The 23401-nt window shown below is 34.5% G+C and overlaps 1 protein-coding gene across 2 annotated transcripts in view; it reads left to right on the plus strand.

Moving 5' to 3' along the window:
- KIAA1328 overlaps positions 1-23401 on the plus strand; it is a 399857-nt gene that overhangs the window by 240030 nt on the left and 136426 nt on the right. Inside the window, exons 7-8 of one of the 2 annotated variants that reach the window (XM_081252539.1) lie at positions 12036-12709; positions 18950-19057. In XM_081252539.1, the coding sequence (XP_081108665.1) occupies positions 12036-12709; positions 18950-19057 (782 nt within the window). The remainder of the gene's footprint in view (positions 1-12035; positions 12710-18949; positions 19058-23401) is intronic. The other variant, XM_081252540.1, reaches the window with a different exon arrangement.

A 23401-nucleotide genomic window follows, 5' to 3' on the forward strand; every position in this document is an offset into this window, starting at 1 on the left:
TTCATGAAGGGAGGTTTAAAACAAACTAATCTACAATGTATTCTGTCCAACCCTTTTGAGAATTTGGAGGTACTGGATTCTGATTGAATTCTATTGGGTACTTAATCAACAAATTGTAGAAAGGTCGTTGGTAACTTCCTCCTGCTATAGCTCCTTTTTGTGCCTTGGCTAGGCACCTACTCTCTACCTAGTCCCCTTACTCTCTATAAAGATCACTCAATATAATATGTAGATCTAAACACTTTAATTTTAATTATACTAATTCGTTTAGTTAATGTTTTGGTGTATGATAGGTCTTCCTTTCCTTTTTTGTCTTTTACTATCTCTCATTTATATAGCATGTCTTGATTCCTTTAAGTACTGAGTAGATTATCTTGCCTTTTGTTATTTCATTTGCTTCCAACTGCCGACCACAGATGGATTATTGGCCATCTTCTGTGTTAGGTAGGCATAAACAATTTAAAGTGAAACTTCTTTTAACATGGCAGTTACACCATTTGTACTCTGCCACCTCTCTGACATTTTGGCTTCCTTCATTCTGCCTCACCCTGTCCACCATGCCCTGGACTACTTAGAGTTCACCATACACATTTATTTTCATAATCTCTGGTTTCCTACTCATATTCTCCCCACTGCCTGAAATGTCCTACCCTACATACACTATACAACTTCATATATACCTTTATTATTAAAAAACTCCAATCTGTCTTCCATAATTTAGTCTAAATGTCCCCTCTATTATGAAAATGCCCCAACTTCCGCTCCCCCCACTAAAGGCAAAGGTAGCGTCACTAATGGTCCTCAACTCTTTGCAATAACACTCTTATCACATAAAATGTTTTCTCCCTTAGCCAAAATTTGAGAGCCATGAATGTTGGGATTCTCATCAAACTTTGTATTCCCGGCATCTAGGACAGTATCTCACGGACACTTCCAGATGCCTGTCCTCCTCACTTACCCCAAGGTGGCAGCCTATACCTTTGGGTAAAATTATAGATCAGGAGGAGGATAATAATACCAAATGTGTTTATCCATAGTATTTTGCTTATATATACTCTTCCCTTCTATTGTTAAACAAATATGCAAGATTTGACTTTTAGCTGCAAAAGTTTTGCTTATTTATGTATTATTGTTTATTATGTATATTGCTTAATAATGTATTATTTTAAGTATTTTTTAAATAGTTCTAGGACTGTACTTATTTGGGGGTATCTTTTACAAATTGAAGGACACCCTTAACTGAAAAAGGATTGGGGGAAAACACAATTAACTTTACATTTTTGAAAGCCCTGCTTGTAAAATTTTCATAAATCTTGCTTCTGAACTTAATGTTGTCTCTCTCAAAATATGTCAGCCTTGTTTATGATATGAAAGTCAATTATGTCATGACTGATATTTTTTTAATAACTCAAAGTAGGAATCCTGAGGCAGTTAGTTGCCTTTTATTCAGGTGTGTCTTACAACCAGTCTGTTTGCCTATCCCTAATCTAGGTTGATATAGCACACATTTTGTGGTCTTTCAATATAGTTTCTTGTTTTAAAACCATTTCATCGAACATTTTAGAAAGTAATATAATGATGTGCTTTAAGTTTAGATTCTCATCTCAAAAGCAAAAAGTGCTCTTGTAATTTACTGATTCATAGATCCAAACCAAATAAGGCATTGAGATCCCTGTGTTTATTGACCCTGTGTAATGACAGATATAGTTGGAATTTTTCCTGCATTTATAGAATTTTTATTAACTTTTAAAGACTTATTGGAAAAAAGTACTTATAGAAGAAGTAAGTGGCTCCTGCAAAAAGTACAATATATTTTATAATAAGTAAAACTAAGTTATCAAATTCCTTAGGATACAAATTAGGTCATTTAGCTGTTGCTGCTTCTGCTTCCTGCTTACTGGTTCATTCCACAAATATTTATTACTTTAAGTATCTTTTATTTATAAAGACCAGTGTCATTGAAATATGAAATTGAGAGTAACATTGCCCCTCTCCTCAAGTTCCATAAAATGTGTACTGGAGAGGGGCCAAACTGTATGCAAAAAAAATTATTGAGCACCTATTATCTCTTATTGAGATACAGCAATGAATGAAAGTGGTGGTATCTTTTGAGGTCACTGCCCTCAAAGATTTCACAATTTCCACAAGGAGAAATGTACATTCTTACACATCACAAAGAAAGTTAAAGATGTGAAAACAGCTAACTGTGATAGAGCAGGATGAAATAAATACGACAATAAAGGGCTGAACGGAGTTGTCCTGGGGTGCCTCCTGGGGAAGGCACAGCTTATCTGAGCTTGGGAAGTGAGGGAACTACAGTGGGAGGCAGTGGTACTAAGCCAGCCTTAAAACAAGAGTCGAATTTCAAAGCATAGAAAAAGGAGTTAGGGCATTTGAGTACTAGGAAATTGCATCACTCATTTTATCTTTTATTAGTTTCTAAATGAAATCTTTTCTCTTGGTTTTTTTTACAGTAAATTAAAATAGCTAGTAAAAAATGTTCTAAATTTTTAAAAGTCGGGATTTGGTACTATATAATTAAAGGACTAAGAATTCTAAAAAATCTTGAGCTCCCAAGAAGAGCTTGACCTTTAAGGGTGACCACCTCTTTGGTTTGGTAGGTTTTTGTTCATTCAGAAATGCTTCTCATTAAGTTTCTTCAACATTTCCGGTCTGCAGCCATTTATATGGGGATAAAATGAATATGGAAGACATTAATCTTTAGTAAAAGGACTGTGATTCACTTTGGGAAACCTTGATATAATAAAGAGCCTGGTTTTACCTTCCTCCTATTTCCTGCAAGTAGGCTATAGGTTATCTTTCTTGGTATTTCATAAATGCTCTTTTTCAAGAGTTTATTTTTATTTTCTAGTCTCAAAAATATAACACAAATACTTTTTCCCCTGAACCAACAACATAAATGCATTCTGATTTCCCCTTCAGGGACAGTTGGTCAAATTCAAATAGTGTTAACTTTATGTTTTCTAGAAGGTGTATTAAGAATTCCTTGTTACAGCTTTCCTTCATTTGACACAAACCAATCTTGTTTGTTTCCTTTAAGAAGAAAAACTGCATTGAAACATCTTGCCTACATGCAGTTTTTGTTTCCATCCTTGAACCTGGCTGTTACTACTGGGATATATGAGAGGACAGTGAGCCCCAGGACACTCTGTCCAAACGTAACTCCAAGGGAGTGGCAGGGGAAAACTGGTGTTAGCTCTTTTGGATCATTTTCTTATGCTGCATCCCTAACTGAATCCAAGTACCCTTGGCTTTATTATTCAATATGTCTTGTTTTCATTTTGTACCTGTGAAGATTGTCCTCACCACTTCTAATTTGTCTTTGTCTCATCTTCTCTATAAGAATTATTTTAGCTTCTTTCTGATCTTCATTATATAATTAAAGCTAGCCTTGGGTATCTGTTTCTTCTTGTAGATTTAGAAAACCATGTATAAAGCGCCTTTTTTGTCTTCTGGCAATTATGATCATATACGTGGAAGTGATTTGAATCAGTACCACTGTTATGTATTTCTATGGTGAATGATCGTTCCATCCCATCAAAATATTTAAATCCCATCAAATATTTAGGACTCTCCTCACAACTGTATTTTTGTCTTACTCAATCTTCATTTGTGTCTCTCTCAGATTTAGTGACCAGATAGATAAATTATGATGCTGATTTAAATTATTGAGCATGTGAGTCATATAAGGCAGTAATGTTAAAACACAGAATTTGCTAGGGGAAATAGAACCAAGGGGCATTCAGTAATTTTTTGGTATGCCTGTTAGTTGATAGGTGAACATTTACTGATTGGTATAATTTCTCATCTATCCTTTTCTTTTCTCTCATTTCCTTGGGGTACAACAACCCAATCCCTGGGTTTTTCAGCACTTAAGGATAGCATAAACTATAGAGCTTATCAAACCCAACCATTTTACTAACATCTAAATTGCCCAAGAGATGTAAAATGACTTGTCAAAAATAATAGAATTCCTAAGTAGCTGTACTGGAATTCTAATCAAGGTATTTTGACCTTAAGTATAGTGTCAATTATTCTGTGTTCTGTATTCATTCTTATAACAAATCAACACATTCCAGCTTTCAGGAAATGTAGTAATGATTAAAGAATATGAGGTTTAGCCTTTTCTGAGTCTGGTAATTACTGTTAAAAATTTTGGCAGGCCTATAATGTATGTATCTTAAGAGTTGGTACCACATTTGGTATCTGTTGCTAATATTCTGTCTTTTATACAATCTTGTGTGCCTATACTTTTTAAATCTCATAATTATTGACTTCAGTGCCTTTTAGATTCAATAATCCTAGGTTGTGCCACAGTCCCTATGGGAAATAGAAAAAGTTATTAGAGGCTTGCAAATGTGTTTGACTGCTGCATTCTGTTACTTCCATTGATGGCCTACAGCTTTAGCGATTTTGCAGTGGAGAAGCTTAAACCTCGAGGGCCCATTAGATTTAACTTGTTTGCTGCGTTGATATCTATATGTTAAATGACAAGAGAGTTCAGGTTATTGAATAATTTAAAATTCAGCTCTAATTGGTGTCATATGACCTGGAAAAGGCCATGGATGATGCCAGGAGCATGCTGTGAATTTCTTATAAATAATTCATAAATTAGATGATTCATTTGCCTGGATGTCTTGCTAAATGCCAAAGTTTGTAAGTTATAACTGATGATATAACACCTGTAAGTATTTAGTTCATAACACTAAAAGGTAATCTACCTTGATGATCTAGCAAAATCTGCCAGTATAGGAGAGTTAATTGCACTGGGGAGAATGAACATTTATTTGGGATGAGACTTTGGCAAACCATACAGTGCAGCTGTTGCATTACGTAGCTTCTGTCAGCTTGACAACTTGTTCATGTAAGTTTGACTAAAAATGCAGCTTGTCATTCTCTGCCTTATTTTATATTAACTCCAAATGTTCTTGGTAATACAATGACCTGCCCCACACACAGTAGTTTAGGTTTAGAAATATTTATCTAGCTCTTGAATTTCTGACTTCATCATAAAATAAAGAGGATGGGGGAAATTCTGAAGTTACAAAATTGAGATTTTTATTCTTATAAGGCTCTCCGTGGGAATATGAGGATTGTTAATAGGGTGCTTGCCAGGATCGTAAATTATTATTTACCATTAGAGAAATGAATACCAATAAGATCTGTTGGTACTATTGACTAATCCTGTAGTTAACAACTCATAAATGCATTGTAAGTAATCTCTTCCTAATTATGTAAATAACAACCTGTTGCAGGAAATAATTACTGCAGTTTAGTTTGGCTCTCTCCTTATGGCTCATAGCAGAGATTGGCCAGGCCTGCAAAAATGATTTGCAGAAATTTATAAAACATCACTGTTTACTTGTTGATGGTATTTTATGAAGCAATACTGCAGTTATTTCTTATTATGTGAGAACACCAGAAAGCCCTAGATTACCATAGGAATGTGTATGTTCATATATGTACCTACACATCTGTGTGTGCTTCCATGCATGCATACAAGATCATATCATAAATGTTTATAAAATAGACATCCTTTATTTTCTATGAAGTCTTTTAAAAATATCTGTCATATTTTAAAAGAGTATCTTAAAGATTCTGAAAACCTTCCAACTCAGAAATTTACTAACTTTCAGTATCAGAAAATTCTTCTTTGTCCAAGATAAGTCTCTCACACTTTTTTTTAAACCTTATACTTTTCTCATTGGTGTTTTTTTTAATCTAGTCATTGGCCTGTGTCTACCCAAATTAATAGATATTATGCTTCTACTCTGTCATAAGACAAGTATTGCCTGCATTTTCTCCTCATCTTTCTTTTGTACAGTAAATCCCACAGCATACCCTGTCAAAGATTTTATGGCTTCATTTCTGCCACATCTAGAGTCTAAAGATGTAGCCAAGATTATGGTACCTTTTATATAAGACAAATCCGAATATGCTACCATTTTGAACTTAACTTTTTTATTTGTTGTTTTCCATAGATCATTTTCTATCTAAACTTTTTTTTTTAATTTATACAATGTGTTTGTCCTGCCCAGGTATATTCTTCTACATGCTTTATGTTTATTTCTAATTAAGCACTCAGTCCAACTCATTTTCATCACACAGAAAACATGTAAATAGATAGCACATCCCAAGTCATATTGTTCAGTTTGCTTATTGAGTTTTGACCATATCTTAGTATATTCATAGACTCCTTTAAATGGAAGAGCACACAACGTAATTATCAAGTTCACTTGGCAAACTGTGGAATGCTAAATCTAGCTAACTGTATCGTTTTGTACAACTCATGAGCTAAGAATGGTTTTAGCTTTTTAGATGGTTGGGAAAAAAAGAATATTTCATGAAATGGGAAAATTACATGAAATTTAAATTTCAGTGTGTCTACAAATAAGGTTTTCCTAGAATAGTTATTCATTTATGTATTATCTCTTGCTTTCACACTACAAAAGCATAACTGAGTAGTTATGACAAAGTCTGTATGGACTGCAAAGTTTAAAGTGTTTATTGTCAGACCCTTTACAGAATAAATTTGCTGACCCCTGCTATATAGCTATGAAAATATAGCCACATGCAGCACCATGTATGAACTTCACAAATATAACTTTGGGTGAAAGAAGTTAAACACAAAAGAATGTATATCGTATGATTTCATTTATACTTTAAAAAAAAGCAGGTAAAACTGAACTCTAGTATGGATACTTAAGCAGAGAAGTATTAAAGCAAAGAAGTGATTCCCATTAAACTCAAGGTAGTCATTCGCTTTGGCAAGAGAGGTAGAGAGTGGTGATTGCTCAGGGCCATCAGGGTCTTCTGAGTACAGAAGACAAGGGTCGTTTTCTATATCTTGGATGGTAGTTACATTGGGCATTGCCTTGCTCATAATTGTTTTGTGTACTTTTCTATGTTTAATGTATTTCATATTAAAGAATTTTTTTAAAAAGATCTACAGCAGAAAGCAATGGAAGATTACAGATTTGGAGTGAAGCATAGTCCCATGTCTCACATATTGTATTGATGTGACCTTGGGAAAGTTGTATTGATTCCTTGAACTTCATTTTCTCATCTGTAAAATGCTAATTATAATAACTACCTTACAGAATTATTGTTAAGAATAATAGGTTGAATATGTAAAACATTTAGCACAGTATATGGTAAACTCTGAGTTGAGAAAAGCCAAAGTGACAGGGTGTTCTGGGAGCACGTTCTTCATTCAGTGGTCAATGAAGGTGACCATTTAGAGCCAAGTTATCTCATCAGAAACAATTTGCATGAAATTGTCTCCCCTGACCTTCATTTTTCATTTCTCATCTTCACTCCTTTAAAAATTATTTTGAATTATTTAAATATATTAGTTTCAACAAGAACTTCATAAAAGAAGATATCCAAATGACCAATAAGCATATGTTCATTAATATCATTACATATCAGGGAAATGGAAAATAAAACCACAGTGTTATTTAACTATACAGGCACCAGATTGTCTAAAAATGAAACACACTAAGGAGTGCTGCTGTGAATGTGAAGCAACTGGGATTCTCTTAATTTGTGGATGGGGATGTGAAACGGAATAACCACTTTGGAAAGCTTATTGTCTGTTTCTAATAAAGGCAAATATGCCTACCCTGTGCCCAAGAGAAACAAATGTGTATGTCTTAAAAAAATGGCTTGTATGAGAATATTCTTAGCTTTATGTATAATAGCCCTAAACTGGAAACAACCTAATCCAATAAAAGGATAAACAAATTTTGCTTTATTCATACAATGAAGTACTATGCAGCAGTAAAAAAGAGTAAACTATTGATATACACAGCAACATAGAAGATACTCAAAAATTATGTTGAGCTTAAGAAACCAGTCACAAAAGGGTAGCATACTGTATGATTCCATTTATATGAAGTTCAACATAGGCAAAACTAATCTATGATCATAAGAATCAGAATAATGGTTACTCCTGGGAGTGTGAGGATGTGATATTGACTAGAAAGGACACAGAGGAACTTTCTGGGGTAATGGAATTGTTCTATAACTTGATCTGGGTGATGATTACATGGGTAAATGCAAGTATAAAAATTCATCAAGCTGTATACTTAAGGTATGTGCATTTTATTATGTATAAGTTATGCTTCCATTTAAAAAAAAATCTAATGGTTTCTAAGTTAGTGTTATATATCTGAAAAATTTGTGTCAAACCCATATACCAGAGACAGCAGTTTGGGATTTGTTGTTAGTTTAAGCCTTAGTTAAGAGAAGTTATATTTGTAAATATCATATAGAAAGCATGGAGCAGCCCCAGAAAGAAAAATACATCTGTTTCATTTAGGCCCACTGTGACTTCCGTGTGTCCCAAAGGCAAACTAAGCCCCATCCAAAGCACTTTATATGAATTATCTCATCTAATCATCACAACAACCTTAAGAGGTGGTACAAGATATTAGTGTTAAGACTGACATCCTTTATATGAAGGAGAAAGATGAAGAATCTCTCTATTATCTCAAGCAATTCAACTCTGGCCCAACTACAAACCTCACTGTAGCAAAATGAAGATAGATAACTGAACTCATTCTCCTTGAAGACAGTTCAGAGATAATGTGTTGTAACTGAACATGCCCCTTGGTGATCTCACCTCACCCCACTCCCCCGGCACACATACACCACAATGTTCTCCTTGAAAGAAGTTGGGTAAATATAAGGTTTGTGTTTCCTTTTTGTAAATTAGTACCCTTATAAATTAGCACCCTTGATAACTGCTCATCTGTCTCACCACCACGTTCAGTTTTGATGTAGCTGCTATTTTTAATCCCTGGTTTTCTGTTGAGGAACCTGAGGCTCAGGCAACTTGGATAATATGCTATATTAGTTTTTTATTGCTGTGTAACAAATTACTACAAACTTAGCAGCTTAAAACAACACACATTTACTATCTCACAGTGTCTGTGGGTCAAGAGTCTGGCACAGCTTAGTTGGGTCCTATGCTCATCTTAGAAGGCTGCAATCAAGATGCCAGCTGGGCTACATTCAGTGGGTTGTTGGCAGGATTTATTTCCTTGTGTATGTATGGTAGGTGCCTCATTTTCTTGCCACTGTTGTCTGGAAACTGCCTTCTGCTCCAGAGGTCATTGCCACATGAGCCCCTCCATAAGCCATCCCACCCTATGTATAATAGTTTGCCTCTGCTAATCCCAAACTCCCATTCCTTCCCCCCACCCCACTCCCCTTGGCAACCACAAGACTGTTCTCTATATATGGGTCTGGGGTTAGCAGATGCAAACTATTATGTATAGGATGGATAAACAGCAAGGTCCTACTGTATTAGCACAGGCAACTATATTCAATATCCTGTGACAAACCATAATGAATATGAAAAAGAATATATTGGTTTGGCCCAAAAGTTCGTTCGGTTTTAAGTAAAAAGACACATTTTTTTCATTTTCACCAAGAACTTTATTGAACAATGTATTCACTGACTGAACAAACTTTTTGGTCAACCCAATATATATGTGTAACTGAGTTGCTTTGCTGTACAGCAGAAATTAACACAACATGTAAATCAACTCTACTTCAATAAAATCTTTTTTAAAAAAAAGCCCTCCCACAACACAGTAGCTTATTTCTTCAAGGCCAGCAGGAGAATCTCTGATCTTGGGAAGGGCACCAGACCCTCTGTTAAAGGGCTTACCTAACTAGGTCTGGCCTGCATGAGAAAATCTCCCTTTTTATTAATTCAAAGTCAGCTGGAGCCTCAGTTATATCTGCAAAGTCCTTTTTGCCATATAAGGTAACATAACTACAGGATTGATCTGATCATATTCACAAGTTCTACCCTCACTTAAGGGAGGAGATAATACAGGGTGGGGACACCAAAAGGATGGGAATCTTGAGGACCATCTTAGAACTCGGTCTGCCAAGTTGCACAGTCACCCAGCAGGTAATTGGCAGAGCAGTATTCTCTTTGAGCAAAGCATGCATGGAAATCATTAAGTTGTAGTGCCTCTCAAAAGCGTAAAAGCTAACTACAAAATATTTTAGAAATATTCCAAATACCTGACATTTGTGAATAATGTAACACTCAGCACCATTAAAGTAAGTGTAAGCTATGTAAATACCTAAAAATGCACATATGTAAATAATGTTAAGGAACAAAAATGAGAATATAAAATAATATATACATGCTATCTACTGTTATATTAATGATACATGGATTAGAAACTATATGATGATATAAAATAGTTGATTTAAGTTTCTGGACTTTAAAAAAATTTATTTCTCATTTTAAAAGTATAATCTATAAAAAGGGTTTATCATACAAAATAGCAGGTGATAAATGTTAAATATTTCTGTTGACAATAAGTGCTACAGAAGTTCAGTGTAGGGGAGATTAATGTGGACTAGAGTTTTCCTTTAGGTGTAAAATAAGGTTAATTTTTTTTGTGAGGTAGTTTATCATAAATTTTGCCCTAGGACTAGTTCCTTTTATGTAGCTTGTCATCTGCTCAGTGTCATCTGTTCAGCATATAAAATTGTGTGGCTTCTTTGAAGAGGCCCAAGTCATCTCCGCAGATGTGGCTCATTCTCATTTAAATAGAACTCCTTTAACATTGCTTTAGAAACTCAAAATCTTAAAAGAGTCATTGTAATGGCCCTCTTTTATCATAGGAGAGGACAAATTGTATTGCTATATATATGTTAGGTGACACTTTTTACCAATCAGTTCATCATTTTCAACTATTGCAAAGTAAATTGGTGGGATTTTTTTTTCCCCCTCTGCTAGGGATCTCAATTATTCATTCATTCTAGAGTACATGTCTCTGGAATACATAACCATCTCAACTGTTTATGAATTAGTTCTTACTTTAAAAGAAGTTGGGGCAAACTGAATAATAGCCTCCCAAACATGTCCATGTCCTAATTCCTGGAACCTGTAAATGTCATTTTATATGGCACAAGCGACTTTGTATGACAAGAGGCTTTACAGATGTGATTAAGTTAAGGATCTTGAGATGAGGAAATTAGCCAGGATTACATGGGTAAGCCCAATGTAATCAAAATGGTCCTTAAAATAGGGACAAAGGAGCAGTCCAGTGGCCCATGGTACAGACCAGTGGTTCTCAAAGTGTGGTTCCAGATTGGAACTTGTTAAAAATGCAGATTCTCCGACTCTGCTCTAGAGTTACTGAATTGGAAACTCTGGGGAGTAAGCCAAGCAATTTACATTGAACAAGGCCCCCAGGTGATTCTGATACATCCTAAAGTTTGAGAGTCATTGATATGAACTAAGTTTTGCTCTCCTTGATAAAACAGGCTTGAGGCTAAAATGCTGGGAAAGCTCACTCTACTGGTCTGTCAAAGGTAGTTTGCAACTCTTCCTTTCTGCCCGAGTTCTATCAGACTATAATCACTTGAACAGCTTAATTGAAAAATCACTTATGTTTACAGCTGAAATTAAATATGTTTTGTATTTAAATAACTGCTTTTGATTAGAATCATATTTTGTGGAAAGTGGTTGGTCTTATCTGTGTGCTGTAAAGATATTCATAAGAACTCATCAAATTTCTAGCAGTAACTAACATCCTGTTCAGTGTAAGGTGAAATGTTCTGCATCCAATCTCATGCTGTGTAATGGCCAATCAAAGGATATTTAAGGTGGCTGAATGGATTTCTTGGCTTAGTATTCAAAATTAAACATTTTAAGGCATTAACATTCAATGTTTTTCTTCTTCTCAAAGTTGATGCTATATACCCCTCATTATTTGCAATTCCTGAAATTTTGCTTAAGCAGCGAGTGGCAACACTTTCTTTTTCTCATCCTTGTGGATTTACTGAAATGTAGATTGTTTGAAAATGAGATTAGCTTTATGGCACATGTCTGTTTAGCTATGTGAATACTAACATTTATTAATTAAGAAGACAAAAACACAGCTTTGTCTTGGTAAACATGTATCACTGATTTCTGAAAAGTCAAAAGAACTCCTATTGTGCTCTTATTTGACAAGCGATCTTGCGGTTCCTTTTAGGTATCCAATAGGAAAAGCACTCTCTGGTCTTCGTCTGTGGGACTGGATGGTTCCTACTTGAGTGTAGCCAAACCACAAACCCACACTCAAACCAAGCAAAGGCCTAAGTCTGCAAATCAGGACTCAGCTTCAGAATCCCTTGCAGAATTTAGGAATAATTCTTTGAAACCAGCAGCCCTTCATTATCCCAAAGAGGATATGGACAAGGTGCCATCAGAGACCAGAACATGTAATTATGGATCCCCAGGGAAAAAACTAGTAGATGCAGTCCCTACGGAGAAAGTTCCACCAGAGGAACTGAAGATGAAGGAATGCCAACACCTTAAGGCTACTCCATCTAGTCAGTGTTGTGGTCATAGACTTTCTGAAAATGCGGATCATGTTCGTGAGAGCCATCCGACAAACATGGCCCCTCAATATTCCAAGACACATCTGGAATCATGCAGGTATTGTGGGCTTTTCTGGGCGTCTCTGATGCGTGGCCAAGGGGCACTGCAGCCTAGTGAAACTGATGTCAAAAAGCAACTCTCAGAAGATAGAAGGCAGCAACTCATGCTTCAGAAAATGGAGCTGGAAATTGAAAAGGAACGCCTTCAGCATCTACTGGCCCAGCAGGAGACAAAACTACTCCTAAAACAGCAGCAGCTTCATCAGTCTCGACTGGACTATAACTGGTGAGTCCTACCTGTTCTTTCAGTAGTATCTATAGCTTGGAGAACACAGTATAAAATGACAGCTGTGTTACTATAACAGATGTGTAGGAACAGAAGTTCCTCGGGACTTTGGTTTGCTCAAGATGCACACCAGCTATGACTTCCAAGTAAATTGCACTGTCTTTTGGGGAAGACTTGAAAGATTACCTTGTCTTCCAAAACGTTAGCTTAGAATATCTACTTCTCAGCAGTCCAGTATAATTTTTGCTGGATTCGAAAGACAGTATTTTAAAATATTACCATTACACAAAATCCTTTGCTGTTTGATGTCATTGTAGAGAATATTACCATTAAGCAAAAGCTTGAGATTTCAGGATGTGAAGTCAGACCGAAGTGTGGCTAGCTGTCATCATTCCATGCAACAAATGATGGGAACCTTCTAATTCAGTCTTTTCTGGTCATGAAGCATAGCCTGTTCAATAACCAGTTTCTTATACACTTACCCACGTTTAAACTGTTCTTCCTGTAACAATTTTTCCCTGAGAACAATGTTTCCAAAGCTAAAGTCCTGTTTTATATCATGTAGTGTTCAGCATAGTTTTACAGGCAGAGTCATAAAGTTTGTTATCTTAGTTTAAAAATAGTAATAAATCAGACACAATTGTATTTTAAACACAAGAAAATATGGCATTTATGTCTTTTTTAAAAAGTAAGTTTCAAGTTTTCGTAGGGAATTTGTGTGTGTGTGTGTGTGTGTGTGTGCATGTCTTTCCCTGCCATTTCCTCCTTAGTCAAACATACCATTTCCCCTTTGTATGCATTCTTAGACACATAGATCCTATACAGACACACTTAATACTAGTGTTGTTTTCTTTTACTTCTTGGAGTTAATTTTCTTTCATTTTCAGATCTTGCCTAATATTTTTTAAATTCTAATTTCTTTGGAAGTTCCATCTTGACATTTTTCCTACCAGTGTAATACTGACTCTTCTAGGAAGCAAAAATGGTCTTCCTCTTTCTCTTCCTTCATGATCAGATAGTTTTATTCTTCATTGTTGAAACCTGGAGGCTTTTAAAGGAAGTGAAAATGAAGTCTCTTGTAACAAGATTGTAACCAAAGGCTGAAATGTTGCTTCAATTTTATGACCCCAATCTCTAATACTCCAGTTAATGTGTAGTCTCTTCTGAGAACTTCATTCAACAAACATTTATCGAATGCCTATGTTATGTGAGGAATGGTTCTAGGTACTTGGGATAGATAAAAAAATTTTCAAGTGCAGTCTTTAAAGAGGTCACAGTCTAGCAGGGGAGAATGGGTAATTTTAGATTAGGCATCATGTTCATTTGAACAGCACTGTATGTTCAAATAGTGCTGCATAATGATAATAAAGTCTTTATTGTTCTCTTGATCACCCTAGCTTAGATGAAAGAGCTATGAAACACAGATTTTGAACAAGTTTTGTGTGTATTAAATTGTAAACGTTTATGTATATGTATAGAGATTTTTTTAAACTTTATTTTTAAATAATTATATTTTTTAGATTGATAGAAGTTGCAAAAACCAGCTTCTCCCACTGACTACATTTTATACAACTGTAATATATTATCAAAACTAGTAAATTAACATTGGTACAGTGTGTATGTGTATTTCTATGCCCTTTTATCACATGTGTGGATTTGTGTAACCACCACCACAATCAAAATACAGGACTATTTCAGCACCACCAAGATTTCCTTTGTACTCTTCTGTTAGAGTCACTCTCTGCCGCCCCATCCCTAACCCCTGGAGACTCCTAATCTGTTATCTATTTCTATAATTTTGTTATTTTGAAAATGTTATATAAATGGAATTATACAGTATGTGAAATTTTGATATTGGCTTTTCTCATTTAGCATAATGTTCTTGACATCCATCTAGGTTGTTGCATGTATTGTACCTTTTGATTTCTGAGTACTATTCCACGATATGGATATACCATGATATGTTTAACCATTTATCTGTTAAAGGACAATTGGTTGTTTTCAGTTTTTTTCTGCTACAAATAGAGCTGCTATGTATTCTAATACAAGTTTTTGTGTGGCCTAAGGTTTTTGTTTCTACAAATGAAAACTAGGAGTAAGATTGCTAAATCTTATGATAAGATCATACTTAACTTACACCACATTTAGTTTAAAATACTTTTCTACCAGTAATGTATGAAAGATCATTTCTCCACATCCTTGTCGGCATTTGATAGTGTCACAGATTTTTATTTGACATGTTCTAATCTGTGTGTAGTGATATTTCATTGTCGTCTTAGTTTGCATTTTCCTAATGGCTAGTGATATTGAATATCTTTTCATTTGCTAGTTTGCCCTCCTTCCATCCTTTTGGGTAAATTGTCCCTTTAATATTTCTGCCATATTCCAACTGGATTGTTTGAATTGGTTTCCTGTTGAATTTTGAGAGTTCCTTGTATATTCAAAGGATATAAGTCCTTTGTCAGATAGTTAGATTGCAAGTATTTTCTCCTGGTCTGTAGCCTGTCTTTTCAGTCTCAAAAAGGATCTTTCACAAAGCAAAAGTTTTCAGTTTTGATAAAGTTTGATTTTTTATTTTTATTGTAGATTATATAAAGTTTCCATAATGACTGTTGAATTTTGTCAAATACCTTTTATGTGTTAATTGACATGATTGTGTGATTTTTCTTTTTTAGCCTGCCAATCTGGTGGGTTGCATTGACTATTCTTTTTAATATTGACCTAGCATTGTATCCCTGGAATAAATCTCCTTGGTCATAGTGTATAATACTTTTAATATACTACAAATTTCTATTTACTAATATTTTGTTAAGGATATTTATATAAAGATGTATGAGGGATATTGGTCTGTAGTTTTCTTTTTTTATACTGTCTTTGGTTTTGGTATCAAGATAATATGGGTCTCATTTATTTATTTCATTCATTTCTTTATTATTTCCTTATTTCTGCTTGCTTTGGATTTATCTTGTTCTTTTTTTCTGTCTTAAGGTGGGAGCTTAGATTATTGATTTGATATTTTTCTTCTTTTTTATTGGAAGCATTTAGTGCCCTAAATTTCCCTCTCAGCACTGCTTGTTAGTCTCACATATTTTGGTATGTTGGTATGTTCACTGAACATAATGTCCTCTAGGTTCATGCATGCTGTTGCAAATGGCAGGATTTCCTTCTTTTTTCTGGCTGAATAATATTCCACTGTGTGTATGTTTGTGTGTGTGTGTGTGACTATCTCACATCTTCTTTATCCATTCATCTGTCAATAGATACTTAGGTTGATTCCATATCTTGGCTATTGTGATTAATACAGCAATGAACATGGAAGCGCAGACATCTCTTTAAGATACAAATTTCATTTCCTTAAGATAAATACCCAATTGCTAGGTCATATGGTAGTTCTATTTTTAAATTTTTGAGGATCTTCCATACTGTTTTCCATAATGACTGTACCACTTTACATTCTCACCAAGAATATATAGGGATTCCCAATTCTCCATATCCTCACCAACAACTGTTGTTTCTTGTCTTTTTGATAATAGCCATTCTAACAGGTATGAGGTGATATCTCATTGTAGTTTTGATTTGCATTTCCCTGATGATTAGTGATATTGAGCATCTTTTCATGTACCTGTTAGCCATCTGTATGCCTTCTTTGGGAAAATGTCTATTCACATCCTCTGCTCATTTTTTAATTGGATTGTTTGGTTTTTTGCTATTGAATTATGTAAGTTCCTTATACATTTTGGATATTACCCCTTTATCAGATATATGATTTGCAAATATTTTCTCCCATTTGGTAGGTCTCCTTTTCATTTTGTTTGTGGTTTCCTTTGCTGTGCAGAGGCTTTATAGTTTGATGTAGTCCCACTTACTTATTTTTGCTTTTTGTTGCCTTTATTTTTTGTGTCAGCTCCAAAAGATCATCACCAAGACTATGTCAGTGAGCTTACCACCTATGTTTTCTTCTAGGACTTTCATGGTTTTAGGTCTTACATTCTAGTCTTTAACCCATTTTGAGTTCATTCTTATGTGATGTGTAACGTGTAAGATACTGGTCTAATTTCATTCTTTTGCACGGGGCTGTCCATTGTTCCCAAAACCATTTATTGAAGAGACTATCCTTTCCCAATTGTGTATTCTAAGTGCCCTGATCAAAGATTAGTTGACCATATATGCAAGGGTTTATTTCTGGGTTTTCTTTTCTGTTTTATTGGTCTTTGTGACTGTTTATATGTCAGTTTGTATGTGTGGGTGTGTATACTCACTCATTTGATTTTGTATTTTGATTTAGTATTTTTCTTCTATTTATTTCTGATTTACTCTTTTTACTTCTAGTTTTTTTAAATAAATTTATTTATTTATCTTTGGCTGCATTGGGTCTTTGTTGCTGTGCGTAGGCTTTCTCTAGTTGCGGTGAGCTGGGGCTACTCTTTGTTGTGGTGTGCAGGCTGCTCATTGTGGTGGCTTCTCTTGTTGTGGAGCACAGGCTCTAGGTGTGCGGGCTTCAGTAGTTGTGGCACATGGGCTCAGTAGATGTGGCTCGCGGGCTCTAGAGCACAGGCTCAGTAGTTGTGGTACACGGGCTTAGTTGCTCCGTGGCATGTGGGATCTTCCCGGCCCAGGGATTGAACCCATGTCCCTTGCATTGGCAGGTGGATTCTTAACCACTGTGCCAGCAGGGAAGCCCCTCTTCTAGTTTTATTAAGCTATATTTGGCATACAGCACTGTATAAGTTTAGGGTGTACAGCATGGTAATTTCACTTACATACATCATGAAATGACTACCAAGATAAGTTTAGTAAATATCTATCATCTTATATAGATACAAAATTAAATAGAAAAAAATGTTTTTTCCTTGTGATAAGAACCATTAGGGTTTACTCTCTTAACAACTTTCATATATAACATACAGCAGTGTTAATTATATTTATTATGTTGTATATTACAGCCCTGATACTTGTTTATCTTATAATTGGAAGTTTGTACCTTTTGACTACTTTTATCTAATTCCCTTTCTCCCTACCTATCATCTCTGATAGCACAAATCTCACCTTTTTTTTCCTATGAGTTTGTTTCTTTGTTTTTGAAGTATAATTGACCTACAATACTATGTTAGTTCCTGGTATATAACATAGTGACTTGATATATCTATACATTTCAAAATGATCACCACAATAAGTCTAGTTGTCATCTGTCACCAAAGGCATTACATAATTATTGACTATATTCCCCATACTGTACATTTCATACCCATGTCTCATTTATTTTGCAACTGGAAATTTGTACTGTACCTCTTAATCTCCCTCACCTATTTCTCACCTTCCCTGACCCGTCTCCCCTCTGGCAACCACCTATTTGTTCTCTATATCTATGACTCTGTTTCTGTTTCATTATGTTTGTTCATTTGTTTTGTTTTTTAGAGTCCACATATAAGTGAAATCATACAGTATTTATCTTTCTCTGTCTGACTTATTTTACTTAGCATAATACCCCCCAAGTCCATCCATGTTGTTGCACATGGCAAGATTTTATCCTTTTTATGACTGTGTAATACTCCATTATATACATATACCACATCTTCTTTATCCATTCATCTGTTGGTGGACACTAAGGTTGCTTCCATATCTTGGCTATTGTAAATAATGCTGCAATGAACACAGGGATGCATGTATCTTTTCTGTTGAATAATTAGCGTTTTTGTTTTCTTCAGATAAATACCCAGGAGTGGAATTGCTACATCATATAATAGTTCTATTTTTAATTTATTGAGGAATCTCTGTACTTTCCATAGCGGCTACAGCAATTTACATTCCTACCAACAGTGCACGAGAATTCCCTTTTCTTCACATCCTTGTCAACACTTGTTATTTGCTGTCTTCTTGATAATGGCCATTCTGACAGGTGTGAGGTGATATCTCATTATGGTTTTGATTTTCATTTCCCTGATGATAAGTGATGTTAAGCATCTTTTCATGTGCCTGTTGGCCATCTGTATGTCTTCTTTGAACAAATGTCTATTCAGATCGTCTGCCCATTTTTTTAACCTGGTTATTTGGTGTTTTAGTGTTGAATTGTATGCCAGTACTGTTTTGACTATAGCTTTGTAATATAGTTTGAAATCAGAGAATGTAATGCTTCCAACTTTGTTCTTCTTTCTCAAGATTTAGCTATTCAGGGTCTTTTGTGGTTCCATACAAATTTTAGTATTGTTTGGTCTATTTCTATGTCTAAATTTATACTTACAGGTTAAGAACTCAAGCTGTATTTAAGTCAAGAGAACTGGTTGCTAATAAAGACATTACTAAACCCCAAGAGCTCAGTCTGGATATGAATGAGAGTGGCTCTGGACCAAGGTAAACTTGGGTGGTCAGTGAAGGCAAAATATGTAGCACACAGATATTAAGGATATGCTTGGTATATATTTATAGCTTCATATTGGTGAATCCAGTTTTCTGATCATATGAATAAATATATTCACATTATATATTTTTGAAAAATATAGAAAAGTGTAAAGAAGAAAATAAAAATCATTCATAATCCTACCACTCAGAGACAATCCTCTGAGGCCTTTTCCCCTTTCTATCTCTTTCATAATAATAATTTCTATATCGCAATAGGGATTATGCTTATACAGAATTTTATTTTTTGCTTATTTTGGTGTATCCCAGTTTCTGATGTCCTTTTTTATGAAAACTTGATATTAATTCATTTAACAAATATTTATTGTGTGACTACTATTACTCAATATTTAATAAGCCTGTTATTGGATAATATAAGGTTTTACTATTATACAATAAATTATGCTTTGAGGAACATTTCTGTACATACATTTTTAACTTTACCTATTTCCTAGGAATAGATTCCTGTAAGCAGAATTACTAGCTTAAAGTACGTATAAATCCTTTTAAGATTCTTGATTCACATTGCCAAATTGCTTTTCATAAAAAGTTAAATCGGTTTACACCCCAAAAATCAATGTTTGAGAATGCTGTTTTCATGAAATATAAAGAATTTTTGGCCAGTATTTTTTCAAATATATTTTTTCTCTATTCTCTTTATCCTCTCCTTTTGGAACTCTGTTTACATGTATATTAGAGCTTTAGTTTATTGTCCCACAGGTCCCTGGCTCTTTGCTAATTTTTTAAAATCTGTTTTTCTTTATTCTTCATATTGAATAGTTTCTATTGATCTATTCTCAGATTCATCAAGTCTCTTCTTTTACTTCTAATCTGCCGTTAAGCCCATACAATGATTTTTTTAAATTTCAGATGTTGGCTTTTTTGGTTTTAGAATTTCCATTTGGATCTTTGTTATAATTTCTATTTCTCTGTTAAAATTTTCTATTTTATTCATTATAGGTGTGTTTTTTCCTTTAAAGTCCTTGTCTGCTAATTCTAACACCTGGTTCATCTTGGGGTTTGTCTCCACTAATTGACTTTTCTTTTGAGTGTTGGTCACGTTCCTCTGTTTTTTTTGTATGTTTAGTAATTTTGGACTGTTTCCTGTTCATTGTAAGTAACTCTAGAATTCAGTTATATAGGTATATCTCATTTTATTATGCTTCACTTTATCATGCTTCACAAATAATTGTGGTTTTTACATATTGAAGGCTTGTGGCAACCTTGTGTCGAGCAAGTCTATTGGCACCATTTTTCCAACAGCATTTGCTCACTTTGTATCTCCGTGCTACATTTTCCTAATCCTTACAATATTTCTAACATTATTATTATTACTATCATTATTATTATATTTGTTATAGTGATCAGTGATCTTTGATTTTACTATTGCAGAAAGATTATGACTTGCTGAAAGCTCAGATGATTGTTAGCATCTTTTAGCAATAAAGTATTTTTTAATTAAGGTGTTTTTTTTAGACATAATGCTACTGCACATTTAATAGACTACAATATAGTGTAAACATAACTTTTATATGCCCTGGGAAACCAAACAATTTGTGTGACTCCTTTTATTGCAATATCCACTTCATTGTGGGGGTCTGGAACAAAAACTACAGCGTCTTCAAGGTATGCCTGTATTTCTGTGAACAATGTTAATTTTCTGTGTGCTAGTGGGCAGTTAATTTAACTGAACTCAGATTCCAAGCTCTATCTCCCTGGAGTAAGTGGCAGTGATAATCACTATTGAGTTATTTTAACTTTAATTAGGTTGCTGAGTCTGCACTGTTCATGTGTAGTTTATGTGTAGTTCGGGGTCAGCCCAAACTGGCAGGATTGTTGCATAGAATTTGAGGCTTTCCTCTTTCTCTCTCTCCACTCCAAGATTTTTCACTTTTTAGCTACTTTGGTCAGCCTAGACTCTATCCTCTGGTTCTTTAAGCCTACTTTCAGCTAAAAGCCATTAAAAAAAATTGGGAACTCTTCCAGTGCCACTCTTTTCTTTTAAGTGCTAATCGTCTTACAGTTTCTGCTTGCTTTTGGCCACTTTTCAGTGTGTTCATGTTATTTTTTTCCTCTCAGAGTTTATAGTTGTTATATGTAGATTTGATCCTATAGGAGCTACTCAGCCATTATCAGAACCCAAGAATTCTTATTTTAGCACAATTTTGCCATAATTAATTTTTTTAATTGTGGTAAAATACACATAACATAAAAGTTACCATCTCAACCATTTTTTAGTATAGTATTCAATAATAGTAAACATATCTACAGTGTTGTGAAACCAATCTCCAGAACTCTTTTATCCTACAAAACTGAAACTCTGTGCCCATTAATAACTACTCTTCATTTCCTCTTACCTCCAGCCCCTAGCAACCACCATTTTATTTTCTGTTTCCACACTTAGATTATTCTGGTTACCTCAAATAACTGGAATCATACAGTATTTGTCTTTTTAATAAATAAGAATAAGTTATTTTATTGAAGTATAGTTGATTTACAATGTTACGTTAGTTTCAGGTGTACAGCAAAGTGATTCAGATATATAGATAGATAGATAGATAGATAGATATTCTTTTACAAATTCTTTTCCCATGTAGATTATTACAAGATATTGAGTATAGTCCCTGTGCTATACAGTAGGTCCTTGTTGTTTATCTATTTTATATATAGTGCTGTGTATATGTTACTCTCAAATTCCTAATTTATCCATCCCTATCACCTTTCCCCTTTGGTAATCATAAGTTTCTTTTCTATGTCTGTGAGTCTATTCTGTTTTGTGAATAAGTTCATTTGTATCATTTTTTAGATTCCACATATAAGTGATAACATAGGACATTTGTATTTCTCTGTCTGACTTACTTTGCTCAGGTCCATTCACGTTGCTGTAAATAAAAAGAATTTTATTCTTTTTTATGGCTAAGTAATATTCCATTATATACATATATATATGTATATGTATGTGTGTGTGTGTGTGTATATATATATATATATATATATATATATATATATATATATATATACATATACACACACACCACATTTTCTTTATCCATTCCTCTGTTGATGGACATTTAAGTTGCTTCCATGTCTTGGCTGTTGTAAATAGTGCTGCAATGAGTGTTGGAATGCATGTATCTTTTTGAATTATGGTTTTCTTTCTTTGTGATACCTTATTGTGTTTTTTAAATTAATTAAATTAATTTATTTTCTTATACAGCAGGTTCTTATTAGTCATCAATTTTATACACATCAGTGTATACATGTCAATGCCAATCTTCCAACTCATCCCACCACCACCACAACCCCTCGCTTCCTCCCTTGGTGTCCATACATTTGTTCTCTACATCTGTGTCTCAATTTCTGCCCTGCAAACAGGTTCATCTGTACCATTTTTCTAGATTCCACATATATGCATTAATATACAATATTTGTTTTTCTTTTTCTGACTTACTTCACTCTGTATGACAGTCTCTAGGTTCATCTACGTCTCTACAAATGACCCAATTTTGTTCCTTTTTATGGCTGAGTAATATTCCATTGTATATGTGTACAACATCTTCTTTATCCATTCATCTGTCAATGGGCATTTAGGTTGTTTCCATGACCTGGTTATTGTAAATAGTGATGCAATGAACATTGGGGTGCATGTGTCTTTTTGAATTATGATTTTCTCAGGATATATGCCCAGTACTGGGATTGCTGGGTCATATGGTAATTCTCTTTTTAGTTTTTTAAGGAACCTCCATACTGTTCTCCATAGTGGCTGTATCAGTTTACATTCCCACCAACAGTGCAAGAGAGTTTCCTTGTCTCCACACCCTCTATAGCATCTGTTGTTTGTAGATTTTCTGATGACGCCCATTCTAACCGATGTGAGGTGATACCTGATTGTAGTTTTGATTTGCATTTCTCTAATAATTAGTGATGTTCAACATCTTTTGATGTGCATTTTGGCCATCTATCTATATGTCTTCTTTAGAGACATGTCTATTTAGGTCTTCTGCCCATTTTTTGATTGGGTTGTTTGTAGTTTTGATATTGAGCTTTATGAGCTGTTTGTATATTTTGGAGATTAATCCCTTGTTGGTCATTTGTTTGCAAATATTTTCTCCCTTTCTGTAGGTTGACTTTTCATTTTGTTTATGGTTTTGTTTGCTGTGCAAAAGCTTTTAAGTTTAATTAGGTCCTGTTTGTTTATTTTTGTTTTTGTTTCCATTACTCTAGGAGACAGATCCAGAAACATATTGCTGCGATTTATGTAAGAGAATATTCTGCCCGTTTTCCTGTAATAGTTTTTTA

The sequence above is a fragment of the Mesoplodon bidens genome, assembly GCF_964165515.1.
Source record: "Mesoplodon bidens genome assembly, chromosome: 13".
Taxonomy (NCBI): domain Eukaryota; kingdom Metazoa; phylum Chordata; class Mammalia; order Artiodactyla; family Ziphiidae; genus Mesoplodon; species Mesoplodon bidens.